The sequence below is a fragment of the Solea solea genome, chromosome 3, assembly GCF_958295425.1.
Source record: "Solea solea chromosome 3, fSolSol10.1, whole genome shotgun sequence".
NCBI lineage: Eukaryota > Metazoa > Chordata > Actinopteri > Pleuronectiformes > Soleidae > Solea > Solea solea.
The window spans coordinates 10,860,509-10,881,632 of NC_081136.1; the positions used below are offsets into that span (position 1 = coordinate 10,860,509).

The 21,124-nt window shown below is 41.6% G+C and overlaps 2 protein-coding genes across 4 annotated transcripts; one reads left to right on the forward strand and one right to left on the reverse strand.

The window, feature by feature from the left end:
- The first annotated feature begins 72 nt into the window (after positions 1-72).
- Positions 73-3,706, forward strand: ino80b (INO80 complex subunit B). Of its 2 annotated transcripts, none has more exons than XM_058623588.1 (6): positions 73-303; positions 504-623; positions 1,226-1,406; positions 1,485-1,663; positions 2,593-2,729; positions 2,822-3,706. In XM_058623588.1, the coding sequence occupies exons 2-6, from the start codon at positions 584-586 to the stop codon at positions 3,284-3,286; spliced, it is 1,002 nt and encodes a 333-aa protein (XP_058479571.1). In that variant the 5' UTR covers positions 73-303; positions 504-583; the 3' UTR covers positions 3,287-3,706. The 2 variants fall into 2 exon arrangements, with proteins under 2 accessions (XP_058479571.1, XP_058479570.1); XM_058623587.1 differs by having other exon boundaries at positions 75-303; positions 2,557-2,729.
- intu (inturned planar cell polarity protein) lies at positions 3,592-21,026 on the reverse strand. Of its 2 annotated transcripts, none has more exons than XM_058623585.1 (17): positions 20,800-21,026; positions 18,331-18,932; positions 16,981-17,066; positions 13,213-13,428; positions 10,400-10,518; positions 10,067-10,156; positions 9,391-9,468; positions 8,943-9,126; positions 8,575-8,628; positions 8,288-8,350; positions 7,407-7,622; positions 6,779-6,871; positions 6,184-6,615; positions 5,545-5,639; positions 4,949-5,138; positions 4,553-4,695; positions 3,592-4,254 (listed from the first exon to the last, which is right to left on the reverse strand). In XM_058623585.1, the coding sequence occupies exons 1-17, from the start codon at positions 20,883-20,885 to the stop codon at positions 4,143-4,145; spliced, it is 2,859 nt and encodes a 952-aa protein (XP_058479568.1). In that variant the 5' UTR covers positions 20,886-21,026; the 3' UTR covers positions 3,592-4,142. The 2 variants fall into 2 exon arrangements, with proteins under 2 accessions (XP_058479568.1, XP_058479567.1); XM_058623584.1 differs by lacking the exon at positions 20,800-21,026 and adding an exon at positions 20,201-20,433.
- Positions 21,027-21,124: the final 98 nt, after the last annotated feature.

Here is a 21,124-nt window from a genome sequence, read left to right on the forward strand (position 1 = left end):
GGCGGTATGCAACTTCACAAGTCAATGCTGCCCTCCCCAGCCCCCCCCAAATAAGTGACCGAAAAATAAACCACGAAGAAGACGGAACTTCCGTGTTGTTAGCCAAAGTTTAGCTTTCTGTGTGCTAATGTAATGCTAAGCATTGTAGCCAAGTTTTTTTAGACAAATTACGGTCAAAACAGCGTCAAGTTTAGTCGCGTTCTTCACCTTACAGTGCTACTTTGGTACTGGCTTTCTAATGTTGACTATAGACAATGGATACATGCTAACAAGCCAGTGCTAGTAACAACCCGGCTGGATAAGGTACAGTTAAACCTGGCTAACTCATTCAATTAAGCATTTTAAACAATGCATATAGATGCACACAGTATAAGCTGAGGGAAAACGCGCTATTGGCTCTCGGTTAATGCATAATTTAGAGAAACACGTTTTACGTGCGCTTAGCGGCTACTGTGTGACTGGTGTCAGGCATCTTCAGGTGTTGTTTGTGTGTCTTTTTGCAGTTCGGAGGTTTGTGCTGTGATGTAGCGCTGCGGCCTGTGTCTCTTCATTTCGTGCTGTTCACGTGTCTGTCGTCGTTTCAATGGGGAAAAGAAAAGACATGATTCACCCCAGGTTCCTTGGTGAGTAATCAATGAATACCATTTAATCCTGGACTGCATGGTGTTAGCACAGAACGTGGCGAAAACGATGATATGGGTTCGATGCAAACACAGATCCAGACAGTGTTGACACTAAAAAATTAAAAATGTCGTTATTCGAATTTAAAAAAAAAAAGCGCAACCCTCTAGTGTTAAACTAGTTTGTTATTTTTATTGTTATTTCAGATAATAATTTATTTGTATGTTGTGACTATTTCAACAACGTTGGAGTGAATTGCCCAATGTCCAACTCAAATATTTCCCACAGTGATTTGACTGGAAAACCCTTTGAAATACCAACACTGTCCATTTAATCTGTTTAATATGAATTTAGAAATACTGAAAAGTGGCCTTCTATTGCCAATATGCACTTTAAAGTTATGTAACAAAGACATTCACTTTACAAGCCTTGATATGAGTTTTAAAAAGTAAATGCATCAACCTTTTGGACTGCTCTTCTCTTTTGCATTTCTATTAATCTACAATAATAAAAACAATCAGATAAAGATAAAAAGGCTTAACAAAATCGCAAACCTGTTTTTTAAATCCACCTTTGTTTGTTTGTCCCTCTTGTCCTGTTGAAGGTGAAGGCAGTTCCAGCCTGCACAATGTTCACAAACGGAAACACAAAAAACACAAAAAGCACAAGAAGAAGCACCACAGCTTCAGCGAGGAGCCGCAGCCAGAGCCTGTCATGGTTCCTCGACCTCCTCCACAGCTCCGACTCAAGATCAAACTGGGAGGACAGACGCTGGGGACCAAGAGGTGAGCACTGATGGTGATTATAATGATGGTTTGATGATAGCATACAGCACTTATCTATTTTCCTGTTGTGTCAACCAGTGTTCCCACTTTTACTGTGCATCCCGGTGTGGCCTGCCCTCCCTCTCCTCTCATGATCATTGATAACAATGTTGAGGATGACGACGACGACGATGATGATGATGATGATGAAGATGAAGATCATGATGAGGATGATGACGAGCCCTCTGTGCCTCTGGAGCAGTATCGTGCCTGGCTGGGTGAGTTTGATATGAACAAGAGTCAGTAGATATGTACACTCTTATACTGTTTTTTGTTATTTTGATTTACAAAAAAAGAACACATTATTCCCCTGCTTTTAGTATATTTTGAAAACTAAGGTTTTCCTCCTGGATTTAAAAATAATTCTGCCCACACATGCCACGTTCTAAAAAACAAACAAAGACACATTGTTAAGTGCTGTCCATAATAGTCAACAGGTGGGGATATAGCAGTAACTCTAAAGCCTTGTTGGCCAATTAGAAGACAGAGACAAAATGTCACTACCTGTGCCAGAAGGACATTATGAAAAATAACACATAAAGCATAATACATGTCTAACACCAGCACAAGTTTGGCTATGTCGGACATAGTAAACAAATGTGATGGTGTCCCACACTAATGTCACACATAAAACACCAGCCCAATGTGACATTACAACAAAAGCTTGGAAGTAGCATTTGGCCACCAGGGGGTGACTCTCCTGGTTGCAAAAAGAGAACTGTTTGAATAGAAGTCTTTGGGGGAAATTTGCCTCGGGTGTTTTTCAATAGAACATGATGTTGGTTTTATAATTTATTCCTATTTAGAGGAAAATAGACAAAGCACAGCACCTATGAGTGGACACCTGTGTGATTGACAGCTGATATCATCAGGCTGGAGCCTGGTGACATCTGTACATGTCCATTTTCAAAAACTGACATGTTGAAATTGCAAATTTCAAGGCTTAACAGTTTATTGTTAAGCTAATAGAAGAGTACGTCCCTTTTCATATAGTGTATGGTCTTAACCTACAGTTTGCGGATGTATGGAAGATCAAAATACAAAGAAACAGCGATAATTTCCATGTCCTGGGTGGGACAATAAAACCATCTTGTTGTCCATCTTGTATCAGATGAAGACAGCAACCTGGCCACTTCTCCTCTTCCAGACATGGACTCAGACTCTATGCTGGTTGGACCCGTTGATGAGGAGGAGCGGTGGCTTGATGCTCTGGAGAAGGGAGAGCTCGACGACAATGGGGAGCTGAAAAAAGAGGTCGACGAGTCTCTGCTCACAGCCAGACAGGTAAGCAAGAAAAGAAAAACAGTGGAGAGATTATGTAAGTCTCCCAATTGAGAAAAGATTTTCCTGAGTGTTTTTTTTTCCTTCTTGCACAGAAAGCCCTGTTACACAAACAGCAGAGCCAGCCTCTCCTGGAGCTCCCCATGGGCTACAAGGAGAAGGAAATGACTGTAGAGATGATGCAGAAACGAGAGGAGCGAGCTCGAAAGAGGCGCCTGCAGGCTGCCAAGAAAGCTGAGGATAGCAAGAACCAGACTATAGAGAGGCTGACAAAAACTAGCAAAGCTAAGATCAAGAGCATGAAGGAGAAAAAGTTCAAGCAGAGCCAGTGCCCCATGGTCCGATACAGTGACTCAGTCCAGGGAATGGCTATCTCTTTCCCAGCAGGAGTCCCTGCTCCTGTTCCAGCTCCTCCCTGTCCTCCACCTCCAGCCCCGCTGAGCTGTGGTGTTGGCAGCTGCACGAACCTAAAGAAATATTCCTGCTCAAAGACCGGGGTTCCTCTCTGCAGCCTTGACTGTTACAGGAGGAACCTGCTGCTCGTTCAGAGCACAGCATGAACTTGAAAAATGAAATTGTGCATCACTGGAATGTGATGATTAAACCTCCATCAAACACTGACACAGAAGAATTTGAACTTAAACACTTGAAGCATAAAAATCATTTCAGGACTTTCAGGAATCCAAGTGTCATGTACATTGTATGCCTCTCATTTGCCTATGTTTTGTAGATGTGTCATATTTATAATGATAATAATGGCTTTTCCTGCAGTGATTCTTCACAATGCATTCAAGATTTATGATTTTCATGTTCTTGAATGTGGAAAAATACTGCTCAATAATTATGACATTTTAGTTTGGAAGAATCAATCTGAGAAATATATTTTTTAATCTCAAATAATGTTCATTTTGGCAACATATGAGTCGGTTTCCATACAAAACTGTACAAACAGTTAAATTAATAAAAGCAGTTCCCTCCCATTTCATACAATTTGTGAAAATATCAACACAAACTTTGTCAGTTTTGCTCTGTCAACATGGAGATGTGTGCAGCAGCAGCAGCAGCGTAATAATTTTTATCAGTCCAGTTTTGATGGAAGCTCTTTAAACCAGCACGTCTGAGGTATTCATCCACTGAAATCGGCTCTTCATGTTTCCTGGTTTGACGTCCTGGTGTGAACTTGAGGCCAGCAGTCAGCCTGCTGTTTGGTCATACTCTGTTCTTATCTGCGCAAACGGCACATTGTCAGACTCCACACACACAGACTTCCTTTACATTATCCCACAGACATGAGCTCCACCTCACGTTTCTGTCCATAAAGTTTAGCTTTTTTTTTTTTTCTTCCTGAGAATCCACAAAAAATGCTTCACAAGTCCAGAATCCATCACTGACTCTAATCCAAAGAGAAGTGAAATATTATAAGGCCAGACCAAAGGAGAGTCTGAAGGCCATCTCCACAGGAACCTCCGCCACTGAGTCATGGAAACACACATAGAATTCCTGAGGGACGGGCTCCAGCAACATGCGTCTGAAAGTCAAAGAGAAAAGAAGAAGGAAAAAGACTTAGAGTCGAGACATTTGGCCAAAATAATGAAAGCAGGACTCCTGAAACTAAGCTTTGTGATACAGTCCATTTGACTGATCATCTGCTCCAAGATATTGTGTGCATTCCTTGCCAGTAAGAAGCCAATCAGAACCTGGTGCTACCCTAAACATAGATAATGATGGAACAGAGAGTAGATTATTCCAGACAGAGTGTGTCTTCCCAACCTCGGTGTTATATCTTTCCTTATTTCTGCAGCCACTGCTACAGGGAACAAACGTACCCTATGACCCAGTAGGTCATGGTGGGAGCAGGTTTCCTCTGGTCGGTCCAGTTCTCTGGTTTACACTGGAACAGGACCCCATGTTCCTTCACGGGTCCCAGACTCCAGCCTCCGCCCTGAGGCCTGTCTGCTGCCCGGCGACCCTGAGGTAGAGAAAAATCACATGGACCATTGACTCCAGTGGGTTAATGCATGGAAGATAAATGATCAGAGAAGGTGCTGGAGTCCTACAGCCTCACTTCATTTAAAGCTGTAGTTTGCAACTTTTAAATATAAAGGAATGTCTGTTACATTTAAACCAGTGTCAAATATGTTCACATAGAATATTCCCATTCACTTTTATTTATTTATTCATTCATTCATTCATTCATTCATTAAGTGAGTAGCATGACTCACCCTGGGCGGCAGGCTCTGCTGAAACGCGGCACGTATGGAGAGGCAGCAGTGGTGGAAATTGCGGATGAGCTGCGGGTGAATGGAACCGCTGAGCTGAGCCACTTCTCTGTGAGTAGGCGCAATGAAGATTCCCTGAACACTTTCCATCAGGACGTAGTGGAACAAGGTGTTCTCAGCACCTGAGGACAGTCTGTCACAAACACAAGTGCACAACGGCATGGTCACAGAGAGGACTGGTGTTCTTTTTGTTCAAGGTTTTAACACAAATTAGGTCTTAGACTTGTTGTTTTTAGCAATGCTGTAATGACCAAATAGAAGTATTTCTCTTGATTAGAACACAACCAGAAAATGCAAAACAGCCCCTGACCCACATCTTAGACCTTAAGGACTAGGACTGGAATGAAACCATAATTAAAATTATGGGAAACAGCTGGTTTGGTTCTCTAATACACATGTTGAACCAGTTTAACTCATTGAAAGCCTGTAAATATATTAGGCCAACTTTCAGTCATTATTCTATTCGTGATGCCAAAATCACAGAATAAGCACTGTACATTTATAAAGGACATGAAAAGGATTGTCTGTTCATCACTTACTTCATGGTGTTGTACATCTCCTCTGTCTCCCTCTCAGTCAGGGTTTTCTTTAAGGTGCCCAGGTAAAAAGGGTTTGGGTGCTTCATCCTGGGAATCTGGTGTCAAGTGCACAGCAACAGTGAGATAGAACATTGTATTAGAGTTACAATATAATATCACAGAATTAAGTTTCAGCCTATCATAAGATACACTGAGACAAGACTACTGTTGTGTTTTATTTCACTTTCACTAGAAATCTCTTAATAATATCAAGTCAAGTCAATTTACGTTTAAGAGGAAAGCATGGTGGCTTAACGGTGTTTGGTTGGTGTTTGATCCATGTCAATCCTTGCTTATTTAGGATCAAATAAAATAATACATTTGCAATTCCCTGAATATGCCTTTAAATGCTCAACAAATTTAATTGGAATTATAATTAAAGGCTAGTGTGTAATAGTTATGAGGGTTTATTGGATAACATTGAATATACCACTCATGCGAACAAAGAATAACAAGATACATTCTGGCATGTGAGGGCCACCATAGTTCCCCGATGCGTTAGGAAGTTTCTGACATTCTGCAGCATCATATTAATGTTACTAATTCTTACACACGTCCTTTAAGTCTGTCTCTTTTGTCATAATCTGACTGGTACTCCACCTTGAAGAGGCCTCCACTGCCTCCACTTCCATCAGACCCTCCAGACCCCAGAGAGTCTCGTCGCCCTCCCAGCTTCCTCGCTGAGTCTGGCGTAGAGTGTGGACTGAAGCCTGGAGCCATTGATGAACTGGACCCTGAACCAGCATCCATCGGTCCCTCACTGCCACTGTCTGATAAGCTCCTCTGAGGACTCGACCTCCGGGACTTCTCCCCAAACAGGCTACGGCCTCTGGTTCCCAATGTTGGGCCTTTAACCGCTCCGGCTAGTTTGCTGAAAACGGGGGAGGAAGATGCAAGACTGTCCAGGCGGTCGCGGGCTGTGGCAGCGGGGAGGAACCAGTCGGCGCAGGAGAGGCAGGGAGCAGGTGGAGCATTCAGGCGCTCTTCAATACCTGCCTCCAATGCCTCCAGCTGCAGCAGGGTGGCCTTCACCTGAGGTCAGAACGTACATTTGAGTGTTTTTTTCTTTATATCATTGTAACTTTTTGTGAGCTATCCTTGTTTTTTGTTTGGTACTGAAACTACAGGACGCACAAAGCTGTAGTTTTGTTGTGTGTAAAATATATGTAAGTTATATCAGAAATTCATGGTTCACCTGGTCCACGTAAACACAGTCAGGTCCTGGAGAGCCCACAGCTGGTGAAGCACAGCCGCCTGCTTCTAACAGCACACACTGCATGAAATGTCTCTGAGGTGGAGACAAGGAGAAACACAAGGACACACGTCATTTCTACAATGAACGGATAATAATACAATGTGAAACAAACACTGGGTGACAGTACACAGTAAAGTACCAATATAAGTGCATTAGAATTATTGTGCAGGTCTCACAGTAACATACTAGAACAATATTACAACACAATATAACATATAAAATATTTTTTTACAGGTATTACACCATGTTTCAGTTTTCAGATTTATCTTAAATACCACTAGTTGACATGTAACAATCTATAGTAGGTTAAATTGTTTCATTAAATAATGCAAAAAGCCAAATGTAACCATATTTGAATGGACTAAGGACAAAATCCAATAGTACAGCTGTTGTATGATCACACAAATGCTTAAAAGTCATAATCATTAGGATCTTTTCCATCTCCAACATCCACACCAGGAAATAAACCCCACAAGAGTCTGATTGAACTGCCTCAAGGAACATTTCAAACAACACACGCAACAAGAACGACCAAAAACAATCCCCAGGCAGTGAGTTGCCTCCTTACCAGCCCCACTATGAGAAGGAAGTGTCGTCCTTGTGACTGGCTGAAGCCCGGAACAGCGCCACCGCCGTTTGCTCTCTGCTGAGGGAACACCTCCCTCCAGATGACCAGCTGACCCACGCGCTGCTCAGACGCCAGTGGCAGCAGACAGTAGTGCTGACAGTACAGGCACACGTCCAGCAGGTCCTCTTTGGGCAGATGGTTGGCAATCAGGTACGACTGCAACAAGGTGCAGGGTTTCAAACATTTGTAAACAAATCAGAAAAACGCTATGTTAAAAGACAAATATACACCAAAATAGATATACACCATAATATGCTTCTTTTCACTTCTCGCTCTCACTCTCACCCTGTGTCAGTGTGGGACAGGGTAGGAGTGTGGACCCTAGACCGTAGGGTCATTGACACCACACTGTTTAAAAATGAAAATTTAATAAAAATTAAATACAAAACTTTGTCAAATAAATTGAATGAAAAACTAAAGTCAGTAGAAGTAAGTATGTAGTAAGTATGTATTACATTCTTGAGAAAAAAGAGACTAAACTTGCATAAATGATATATGGCAGAATAATTAAATTGTAATAAGCCACAAAATGGTCAAAAAAAGTTGACCTCAAAAGTAAAATGAGCATTTCCCATTATTTAAATTGTTAAGGATAGAAATGAGTGAATGAAGTTGAACACACTCACTGTCCTTCTCCATTTTCAACTTAATAATTGACGAGAGTAGTTTGCCTCAGTGTCAGAGGACACGCTCGACATGTTATCATGTGTGAAAGGCCCACAGTCCTGCACACGGTCACTCATTTAAGCTGTCTAGACAGTGGTGTACCATCAGGGCAGGATACAGATATTCTGAATGACACTGAAGACTGTGAAACCAACCTTGTAGAACAAACAGGAGCCAAGAATAACGTACAGACGCCTCAGGCCGAAAAAGTCCTCTGACTGCGAAAAAACAAACAAACGACAGCACACAGGATCGTGACTTGCACTCGGCTTATCTGCTTCCAGCTTCAGTAATCCCTCTGTAGTCAGGAAGTGAATGCTGTGTATTGAAAGGACAAGCCAGACTGCACTTGCTTCTCATTCAAAATACGAATGAACATAACACATGATACACATAGTACTTGCAAATGTGTGTAAATAACTCTTTTTCCATTCAGTCTTACCATTTCACCAAAATCTGAAGACTCAAAATCAGAGAGCACAGTGTCCACCTCCATCTGCGGACAAAATCAAAAATCAAACATAAAGGTTTTTGAATATTTACAATAACTAAAATACTGTTCATGAAGACGTCAGTAAAACTTTCATTAGATATCAACGTGTAAGTCACAGCTTCCCGATAATTCTTGCAGTTTCAATAGGGTTCTTGCAACCTTGTGCTTGAACCCTAACAATGCAATATGTCAGAAATAATTCGATATGTGACCCAAATCGTTAAGCCCTCGTGTTAAGTGACATTTTAAACTGCTGACACAAGAGGGCGCCATAGCTACAATTAAATCCAACCAGTCAAAACACTGCTACTTTGCACCTTGATTTCCGGGGGCAGCGTGAGCCACCGGACCGCGGGCAGCCCATCAAGGAAAAGTGTCCCTGAGACGTCCAGGGTCGGGGCTAAGGCGGTGTCCCTCAGGTGAGACGGCTGGATGAGCTGCTGGAAGAACAGGCAGAAGAAATGGTCCAACCTCGGAGTGTGGTCTGCTTTACAGAAGGCCCTGAGGAGAACACAGTGGAGATGACAAACGGTCCTACTAACACACACTGAAGAGATGAAGTGAATAAAAGAAGAGTGATAATATTTTCAGCAATAAGTGAAGACCGAGACGAGTGTGTATTTAAACCAGCATTAAATCATTCTTTTGCTTTGTTGTGGTAGACTTGTGCTCATAATTCTTTACTCCTGTATGTCTTTTATGAAAACGAGTGAGTTTCAACCATGTTTCTCAGCAGGAGCATGAGAACAGCTACGGCAGACAAACCTGTCCAAAGAGCCGTACATCACTTTTAGTGTCCGGACTACGTCTCCAACCACCGTCTGCAGATAGAGCAGAGGGACCCTGCAGGGAAAACGAAAAAATGTCAAACACAGACCTGGATCAACTTCAACTTTAACTGTTTATCAAATACTTGGACTCTCAGAAAGAAGATGAAAAAAAAACCAAGAAAAAAAATATATAAATCTTTTTTTTTTTCTACATCTGGTTTGTGTTCCTCAGAAAATGGATCCACAGATCTGCATTAATGGGATTATTACTCCAACCAAGATGGTGATTGACTGGGCTGACCTGGCTGCTAAAAGAGAGACGTTGGTTTATATGAGTCCCCTCGGGAGACCTTTTAAAACCACATGCTCCTGAAAAACGTGTCCCTTCTGCCAATAAGTGACAGAAATGAGCACATGTGCGAGATGGAATCAAGAAAAATGGACGTCCAAATGGTTTCACAGATCGCGCTCCTAAAAATGTTTCCTCCCGCACACGTCACGCTCTGCAATTTATCACCACACCGGTATCATTACCTCAATCTAAACAGGGATACATGCAAGATCTTTGATAACAACATCACCATATGGGACTGACGTTCACAATATCTACGTAGTGCGCGTCTGTATTCATTCTCGCATCTCTGTCTGCGTGTCTGTCTGTGTCCCTCTACCTGTCAGCAGGAAGCCCGATGACCAGCAGGTTGTTGCTTTCCTTCCAGTAGCCGACATGTACCAGATGTTTTCCGAGCAGGAGAGACGAACTGAGGAGAGGGAAGAGGAGACAGTGAATAATGCGTAATGATATTCTGACTGCTGGTCCACATTGTGAGCACATGTAGCGTATTTAGTTTCTTTGAAAAACTGATCATAAAATAACTGTTAATCCAATGAAATGCCAAATATCTGGTTGGTAAAATGCTTCAAAAAGTAAAAATTGGACATATTTATGACTATATTATATGTAGTGGGACCATAACACATTGAGTCTATGCTGCTTCCCGCACCTGATGATCCTCCCTCCTGTCACATTCTCCAGCATGTCACACAGAGTGAGGAAGATCCCTCTCACTCCTTTTAGCTGAGTGGACGCTTCAGACACTGGGTACTGGTACAAGATCTCCTCCTGCACACACACACACACACATTTTACATATATATGTATATACACATGCGGGGGTAATGTGGAATATCTGGTTGCTCTTTTGTCACGAAAATACATGCAGTGGAGACAAAAGTCTTTGGTTGAAAAAAAAAAACACTGCATAAAAATGTGAAATATCTGCTGTTGGATGCTGCAGTCACCAAAATGTATGCCTCCTTAGAGTTATGGACAGCAAAGAAGAATGAATGGATGAGTTGAGAACCAAGTTTGGTTTGCTCATGTTGGAATAAACAAAAAAAGAATGTCACTTTAAGGATGAACGTCACTGAAATGCCAAAGAAAAAAATAGATTCAGGAAATGCAGGAATTTGACCAACGCTGTGGAAAACTCTCATCTGTGTTTTTGGAGTTGGACGTGCACAGCGTGGTTGTTCCTTGATTTACTATGAAGGCTTTTTTATTTCGACAATTTTAAGATCTACAGGACCAATTCTTGGTGCAGATGAAGTGTATTGTTGTGATAATAGTATTCCCTTGGGGCGGGTGCTGAGAGGGTCAGGGAACAAAGTGTTGGGTGAGGGGAATAAAACCTTGAATCAGTGCACGTTCACAGCCTTGGCAACCACAACAAAAAGACAATCAGCTGCCTCAGGAAGACATTCACTGTGGAGTGAAAGCCACGCACGGGAGTCTACTAAGAGTCTGAGAGCAATGCTGACAAATGACCAAAACTGTAAACCCCTTCAGCTGCATCTCGTGCTCATGTCCCAAAATCCTCACACCAAAAATACCACAGCACATTATGACCTCTCTGATGTCTGCTACCCTGAAATCTCACATATCAAAGTCTAACGCGACACTGTCATTTAGAAAATCCACCGCAGGCTGATGTGGCTCCATCTCCTCTGATGTTAACGTCAAGATGAAACAATAATAATAATCTGGCGTGCAGATACATAGAAAAAGTGTAGAAGATGTTGTAAACAAAACCTTTGTTAAGAATTTTAAATGTTGGCATTAGCATGCACTATGTAGGAAAAAACTTCCTCTTGCATGGATCCAATTAAAAAAAAAAAGGAAATGTGTTATTTTGTTTTAAGTCTGCCTCACGTCAGCCAAAAAGGCTGAAAGGTGGATCTACTGTGGAGAGTATAAAGTCTGCAGCATTAATGTGATGGATCATTTATTGACAGGAGCAGCGCTTGGAGCGTCACTCGGCAGCTTCTCTCGTTTCTCTCCCCTGGTTTCCTGTCAGTCGGTCCCACAAAGGCGCTGGACGGCGTCCAGAGCAGTAGTTTCATGAGGAGTCTGACTCACAGCACAGTAATTCAGAGAGAGCACCACACTCCTAGATCCTCAATCATCAGGACACACGGTGGATGCGTGTGGATAATAAAACGAGTCTAGGCTGTGACAGGTCAGTTTTTAGGTGCAGTTTTGCAGGGGTCACGGTTTCCTGTGACCGCAAACAAAGCCATGAATTACTTGCTTAATCTTCAAAGGTACGGAACAAAATCTAGTCAGGGTGAAGATTTCAATGACAGATGTTGTTTTTTTCTTTATCATTGATTATACTATTCACTCTATTTCAATTGACCCCAGCCACAGGGGAGCCACATCCCGCAACTCCTTGTGCCAGTCCCAAGCCCGGATGAATGGGAGGGCTGCACCAGAAAATCTCAGGCAAATCAAATATGCAGATCATTCACTGTGGCAGGGATGTCATTTCATAAAAATACAATATTCCCCTCTTAGCACCCACTGCACCATTCACTTTGAATGAGACGTACAAATGAATTTGCCACTGCCACAATGTTAACAGTGATCAACGCTTGATTTTGTTTTTCTAATGGTAAAAACATTTTTCATGTTACAGCAGTGGGAGTAGTTCTCCCGGATGGACATCTGGGAGGTATATATATACATATCTTCAGGCTTTGTGTTTTTTGTGTGCTTATGTGTTGTTGACACATAAGCAGTCACAAAATAGACCATTTTTCTTCCATTTTTGTTCATAAAAACGAGCCAAGCAAACTTTGAAATGTGACGTATTTGCAAATATTTTTTTTAAAGAGTACTTTTTGCTCAATTGGGTTTGTATGTATAGTATACTTCTAAAATTGAAGAAAATCATTTCATCAGATTGGATAAAAGGATATAAGACGCTCTATATTACACATATATACATCTATATTAAAGCCTTAGTTTTTTCCATTACTATATTAATGGTAATGGAAAAAGCAGCTTAAGTTTTCTGTGTTCTAAGGATTAAAAACATGATTTTATTTTTGCAAACAGTCATGACGTGAGTGAAGAAAGGGCGGCGAAGAAGTATGTGATCACAGGAGACGCATGGAAGGTGCATTTAAAGCCAGATGTGACACAGTCGTCTTAGTGTGATGGGATGGATGTTGATACCAGGTTTGAATGGGCCCTATAGCGTCTGGATATATGATGCAGTTCGGGTCTTGTGAGGCTTTTTTCTTGATAAGTTTATCCAGAATTTAGAGGAATTTAAGAATGGTGGCACATGATAAAAAGTGGAACTAGTTGATTTCGGGCATCTCTGTCCTACTTTAATAATACCTCCAAATATTGGACCTCATCCATGTACATGGTGCTATTGCACTATCAACATCCAGTATAACCATTATGTTTAGCAATGGTTGGTAGTAAACACTCATCCTTTGTTGATATTTGTGGATATAAACTGACCTCCTCCTGCAGCGATGCCGAGTCCAGTTGAAGTGACAGGTACATGGCGATGTGCGGGATGTGTCCGATCGACATCTGGAGTTCGGCCGTGTCCTCCCCCCACAGCAGACGCACCAGCTGGCTGACTGGCGGGGAGGACTTTGTCTTGCGCGTTGATGAAGCGCCGCCAGCATTGCTGCCGTCCCCTGGAGCCTCCGTCTCCAAGGTCAACCTCACCTGGAAGACACAGAAACAGGGAAGACCGAGAAGGGGATTTTGAAAATCGAGTAATAGAACACAGACCTAAAATGTGGGGGGGGAAAAAAACAACTCTTCTGTTATAATAGAAGTGGACAAGCCTGCTTACCACTTTCTCAATTTTCTTTGATTTCCTTACCATGGCTCCATGATAATGATGATGAAGATAATGAGGGATTTTTTTTTTTACTAGCGCTTGTGTGTTTGGAAAACAGAGGCGTGCATGTATGCTGTGCTTCAATCATTACTCAGTAATTGAGGGAAAAGAGAAAAGCATTATGGAGATTGTCAGAAAAGAAAGTGACACCAACATCTACAGAAAACCACAGCATAACAAAAAGCAGGGGTGTGTGTGTGTGTGTTTGACTAAATTAAAACCAGACCACTGCAAACCCGAAAAACAGTGGCAAGAAAACTATCTTCCCTCGTTTGTGCTGGATTTTTTCTTTTCTTTCCTTTTTTTTTTTTTTTCCCTTTTCATACCCCAGTGCTCTACTTTACGTTGTCGTTCATTCAAGTCGCAGTGGAAACAGAAACAGAGCTGCATGGAAATCCAGCAGGCACGCACATGGAAACACATGCCGTCAAGATGCACAGGAGGAAGAGACAGTGCAGCTCTCTGTTTACAAGAGGCTTGCAGAGTCAATTAACAGCAGACATAATGTGCCGACCAACACTACCCATCATTAATCTGCATAGTCACTGGACTGGAGTTTTGAATTCCTGGCTAAAAATCATCTCCACAGAGATGCTACTATGTCGTCCGTACAAATTCTTAGGGCTTTCTTTGATCACCGTCTTACATTTGAAGTGAAAACTGAAGCTGTTGTGAAACTACACCTGTTTTATCAATCTTTTACTAGGAGTATTTTCAACGTTTCTTTTATTTGCTGCTTTCAGAGCCTGACAGTTAAAGACCGGAAGAGCCTGAACAATATTGTAAAAATCTGACCTTAAAATAATTGGACCAAGAAACCAACCAACAAATCCTGTGAATGGTATTAAGCATTCTTGCTTGTAGGATTAAGCATGCTTGTAGGAAAGTTTACTCTGTTGCCATCAGGGCGTCGCACTTTAAAATGTACGCTCGGAGTCCTTATTTTTACCTGTTTTTTTTCCCTTTACATTATTTTCATAATGTTTTTATACTGCTTATTGTATCTTATTGTCTTGTTTTATTATTTATGTTTTGTATTATCTAGTGGCGCTTACTTGGCTCTTGTTGCACGTTCCTGGTTGTGTATGTAGCTTTGTGTTGTCTTTGTGTTTTGCTGTCTTCACCAAGCAGTCTTAACTACTTTCCCCTGAGACCTGTCAGCGATTCATAGACCGTCTCTGGGTCTAAACTGATGTTAATTCAAGTAACTCAGAACCAAAAATCCAGATGTGAGAAATCTATCCTAAAGGGTGGCATGATCTGGCTAAAACCACTGGTCAGGAAAAATTGATTTGTGAGTGCTGAATGAATAAGGTTCCACGGTGTATTAGGTCATCCAGTTCAGAGTTTAAGAGTCCAGTTCTTCAACTTTTTGTTTTCTATTAAACAGCTGCTGGCAAAATATACAGCTTCACCCAAGCAAGGCCCCCTCCTGGTTTTATTGATAGCAATTACTCCATTTTTTGGTTTTTTACCTCTTTGCTGTGTTGCTCTAAAATAAAAGGAAATGTCTTATAAAAGCAATAAAGTGGGTATGAAGACTTTTCCCTCACTGAGGTTTTTTGGAAGAAAAGCTGAGAGACAGGCAGAGCGCTGGAGGTTCTGCTGGGATTTGACCTCAAACCACGAGGGAGTTTGCAGATCCAGTTATGAGTTTTAACCACGCCGTCTTTACTGGACACGCCCCAGCTATATTTTGGTGTTTGACTGAAACACGGAAAATGAAACATGACATTTATTGAGCGATAAAGACATTTAGCTGCTAACGACGGCTCAGCTTCAGCAACTCACCAAGAACACCAGTTTTAGTTCAAAAAATGGTGAAGTCTAACGTTTTCCCCAGTCGTAGACCATATGGTGCCTTAACCAAATATGTGTGCAGAAAAAAAGCGGATCATATTCCCCGGTCAGAAATGTCCAAACTGTATTTTTCTAATCCACCGATGACTCCCAGAACTCCCGGAGGCTGTCAGCACTAACCACAGGCCACCCGCCTCTCCAGCAGGCGCCTACATCTGGGCTCCCAGCCATTCTATCCAGAGATATTATTAAAGACGAGTACTGGTGGTGCACCATGTGAGGTACCATTACCTTTCAACTGGTGACTCTGTCTTGCTCACTTGCAGCCTCTGAGTGTGAGGTGAGAGCAGAGGCAACGACTGTTAAATGGTTTTCAACGCGCGATGCAGGAAATAGGTTTTTTTATTCCGAGCTGACACTAAAGAAGAAAACACAAGGAAACTTTCTAAGAGTTGAACTTTAAATTCGGGAAATAATTGGATAAAGAGCTTGAATAGGCTAACTGCAGCACTTTCTCTGTCTCTCTCATCATAAATAATAAGGATGTGGTTACACTGGAGTGTGCGCTCACTGAAATTCCACTCTGTTGGAGCCAGAGTCACTGAGCACGCACTCGTGGACGGACACACATACATGAGAGAGAAACTGTTTTTGTCACGTGTTAGCAAAAGCCACGCTGGACTGACTTTAATATTAATATTTGCTCCTCCAACCATAATAAGCACCACACACACACACACACACACACAACACAATCATTCTGTCAGCAACACAACTCTATTTCAAGTTTTCTGAAAATCACTGTGGTGCCCGAGAAAGCTTGTACTTTTCCAAAAAAAAATCTCCTTCACCCGTTTTTTCCCCTACGATGTAATTTAGTTTCCGACTACATCTTCTAATCAGCTGAGCTTTCTATGCCACAGCAGCTTCCTGTGGCACTGAAAAGAATCATGCCACAGTCCTTTCTATCCGCTGTGCCCGCCATCCACCCTGTGTGCACTCTGTTATTTGCAAATTCCTACTTTTTGATGGTCTGTTTTTTTTTTTTTGCAGTGCAAATGCGCAACTGAGGTTTTTCTTTTTTCACTTTGCTACCAATCAAAGCATAACGTCTCCATAATTGGTGGGTTTTTGATGATGGACCGCAGTGGTCTATGCTTTCTATGCACAATTTTGCATCTTAGAAGAACAAATGTGGTTTGAATTAATATTACGTCTACGTTTGCTGTTGGTGTTTCTATTCTGACTATTGTTTCTGTCTAGGCAGAAATGTGAGGACCTAAATGCTATGATTTAGAAGTGTTATCAAGGTTGAAATATCAACTTGTTTAATAAGCTCATAACTTAAAAGTTGCAGTGTATAACATGTTTTTCAAGCCATTGTGAAATAAATTCACACAATAAAACGAGAATGGTGAGCTATGTCTTTTCTAAACACTTTAAACCATGGAGACAAAAATCATAAAAAACTGCAAAGAATTTTCTCTTAAATTTGACAAAGGGAAAGGTTTCTTAGCATGTATCTTGCTTTTTGGTCAGTTCACACACACACACACACACACACACGCTCTGACCTGTGTTGGTCCCGGGATACAGGACAGAACCCTCTCGATGTTTTCTGAGGTCACGTCCACGTCGTCCACTGCTAAAAGCACGTCACCTGAACACAGCACGCAGAACATTAACACTTATCAGTGGCTGGATGAAATAGTAAATACATGCTTAGATCATTTCTGGACAGCAAAGAAGCACAAAAAAGATGTTGTAGTGTAAAGCAGTCAATGAGAAAGGCAGCTTTTCAAATTTTGCAAGAACTTTGCCAGCATAATATTTCAAAAGACAATGCTCTTGATTCTGGATGATCTACAGTCAAACTGTATTTATTATAACATTTTGAACCTATTTTAGGGTGAATCGGTAAATACAAGCACAGCTTTAAATGCAAGTGCTTTACTGGCCTGTAGGGAATCAGGAAAGTGCCATGGGTAGAGCTTCACCTGCTTGTGTGCAGGGAGGCAGAGGACTACAATCTCAGAAACAGAGCTATTTCAGGTATTTAACCACTCTAATTGTTTAAGTATGTAGCTGTGCTGCATAGAGCTTCTCTAAACAGTAACTCATGTGGGTAATCATTGGTGGTGAAGCACAACTGGCATTCCTCCGTCTCCTGGTAGAAACTGCCCGATGGTTAGCCCAGATAGAAGAAAATCACTTCAGAGACGTCCAGCTTTCAAACATTTACTGTTTTTCTCTGAGAAATACTGAACGCAGACGCTGCTGTTAAGAGTGAGTCATGACAAGTAGCCGTAAAATATCCTACACACATATTTTAGTGCTTCGGTACTGTGTGGTTTTAAAAGAGAGATGAAATTGGAAACTATAATAGTGGTTTTATTGCTTTGTAAAACGTACTACGTATTCCTTCGAAATATTATTACATTCATTAATGCATTTTTTCTGTCATCTATAGCCATGTGTGGGTTTGACAGACTGTAATAACTGCAGCCTCACTGTGGCACTGCATTAGGGGTGTACTGTATTGGCCAAAACAGCTGTTACTGCCCTCTTAAGGTTAAAAGAAGGCTCTAAAACTGTTATTTGTAGTATTAAAGGTAATGTTATACATTTGTGCGAGTGACTATTCAAAACTCACAGTAAGGACTGTAGTTTTGAACTTAAGGGAGATTTTAGCAACTTCAGCTGCCGCTGCTCGGTTTCTCAGCTTCATTATTGATGACTTTAAGAGAAACATAAGACTTTCTCCCACAAAGAATTGTGTTATCGTGTGAAATAATACTTTCTGTTAACATTACAAAAGACGGCACTGTTGATATCAATACTGTTGCAAATGAGTATCTAATCCATTACTAAATTGTTTCCTATAATAGTTAACTAGAAGCTAGGTGTTGCAATAATGGTCTCACCGATGAGGATTTGGCCACATTTGATGGCTGGGCTGTTGGGTATTAATCCATGAACAGTCAATCTTTCCTCCTGTCTGACAAATGTGGAGTCCCCGTGTCCTCTAGTCCATGACGGACGATGTATAACCCCCAGCAGAGCCTCCAACAGGCCTCCACTGTCAGAGAGAGGGGTCGATGAACCTCCCAGACGTTTGGGGTTGAGGTAGACACAAACTTCCTTCAGCTGCTGCTGCTGAACACTCACACCCAGCCTTTGGCTCGGCTGGTTCTTCAGGATGGAGGCCAGTGGTGTCAGAGTCGAGTCGTCTTTACCCGCATCCTTCCCTCCGCCTCTGCGCTGAGACGGTCGGCGTTTTCTCCTCAGGATCCTGGCCAGTCTCTTAAGAGCAGGCTCACCTTTTGCCCGTGAACCACACCGCTGCTTCTTGTTTTGCTCAGTGATGATCTCTGCTTCCTTTTCACTGAAGCGCACATGATTAGTGGACACACCTTGGCTGGCGTTGGCCTGAGCCAGTGCCGCCTCCTCTTCACCCTCACTCAGCTCCAGGTAGAAAAGCTCCCCATTTTTCTGAATGTCATCCAGCCACTCTGGTTCCAGGTCACTGAGAGAAAACAAACAAGAAATGTATCTGTTATTGTTTTGTAATGAATTCATTAAGTGATGGAGCTCTTTAGCAAATGCTAGGAAGGTAGTCTTGAGACATAAACATAAAGTGCAGCGCATACTGAAGACAATGGGTGCCAGCAGATCAGTTGTTCTCACAGTTAAAGTATAATAAAACAGCTGTTCACACAGTAAAGGTCCCCTGAACTCAGATTTCCAACTTGAAAACATGGGATTCTAAGATGACTGCAACCAGACAAACATTGCTATACATCTGACCATTATCAGCCATTCAAATCAGTTGTACTCATAGTACTGTTTTAATTTTTAATGTTGCAATACTGTTTGTGTTAGAACGACTTCTTAACTAGAACATGGTCAACTTGAGGGTAACGTCATCCCAAATTCTGTGTAGGACTGATAAGATAATACTTTTTTGGTTTTCAACAGTTACTGTCTAATATATAGGAATGAAACAACTTGACTTAAAGCTACTGCGTGTACAAATTGTAATCATGTGTTTGACCAAAAATGGGTGGTGGGGTTGAATGTCAGTTTTATTTTCCTTTTGGTTAGTCTTCTTTAAAATAACGCTTTGAAGAACTTGACATGCCATCTATTTATTTCCTTATGATGGTGAGAAGCCTGCAATTATTTAAGAGGGTTTACCTCCCAAACTGAATCTCTCTCTCTCTCTCTCTCTCTCTCTCTCACACACACACACCACAAAGCTATAAAAAAGGGATAGATGATGGAAAGAGTGTGGAGGGAACAAAGCTGCTGATCACAGCATGTATTCTTAAAAACCAGCCGCTAGCCCGTAAATGAAAATAAATTATCAAGAGCAACCACATCCCACAAGTATGTTTTACATGTAAACAATATAAACCAAGTGTCAGCTCTTTCTGTCTCGAACAGCTTCTGAAGAACCCAACTGTTGATTATGCGTAAATGGGACTCGTTAGAAAGTTAGGAACCTAAACTGTCACACGTGCAGGTTTTCCTGTTGCGAATGCACATTGGTTTTTAGGACATTGTAGCTCGAAAACTAATGTTATAAACACATTTCACGCGAGTAAATGCTGTTTTGCTAGTAAAACAAAAACTACATTCAATGAAGTCTAGAACCAGGTCCAGGTCATACACAAGTATGTAGTCGTGTCAAATATGAACCGAATATTTAAAGAGAAGCTACAGAGTGACATAGTTTCATTTAATGGAACCTTGACTTCAAATGTTAAAATGTATAAAAACGTAGAGATTTACTCGGAGTAGTCGGAGCTGCTGCAAGTCGACGATGTGGATTCACTATCACTTCCGCTCGCGTGCTCGGCACCGCACACTTCCGTTTGCCTGTCACACAGCGTGGAACACTGGCCGACATTAACATTCGCCATTTAGTGGAAAAACAACAACAAACAAATAAAAGATGACGTTTAAATTCCTTTCTAAACTTTCAGCAGAACGGACGGCTATAGTCTCTCGCCATGTTTGTCAACGCCGACGGCTCCTCCTACAGCGTCACGTGATGCAGAAGCGCGTAATCTGATTGGTGAACGGCGCAGTTGTCCCTGACAACATAGAAGCTTGTGGACGGTGAACTTCCTTTTTTTCTACCAGAAACGACAGCGTTAAGCCAAATTCTGCTCAATTTTAATATATAATTGAAATTATTATAAATTCATTGTATTCAATAATATATATTATAAACTTTAGAAATGTTATATGACTCGAAATTGAAATAAAAAATAATATCTATCTATCTATCTATCTATCTATCTATCTATCTATCTATCTATCTCTCTATCTCTTCTTGTATCTTGAGTTGTGACTATAAGCTGAGGACGTAAAAAGTCTTTACTGACCTGTAAAGGAGAACACTGCGAATTGAGTCGAAGTCCTCCAAATTGTTAGAGAATGAGCCTCCATCTAGAGAGCTGTTGAACATCATTTGGGTGTCATGGTTTCTTCTGGATGCGATGTGATGCGGCTCAAAAAAGTCTCTTTTTCAGCCCTCATCTAGCGAGAGGAGACCGGTTTATTCCTCTCCTCCAGTCCCAGACCAGCTCCAGAGCAAATCCTCCTCCTCCTCCTCCTCCTCCTCTAGTTTCTCACGTCAATCAGAAGTGAACGCTCCAACACCGACACTATTCAAAGGCATGGATGAAGCCACATGGAGTTGTTTTTTTT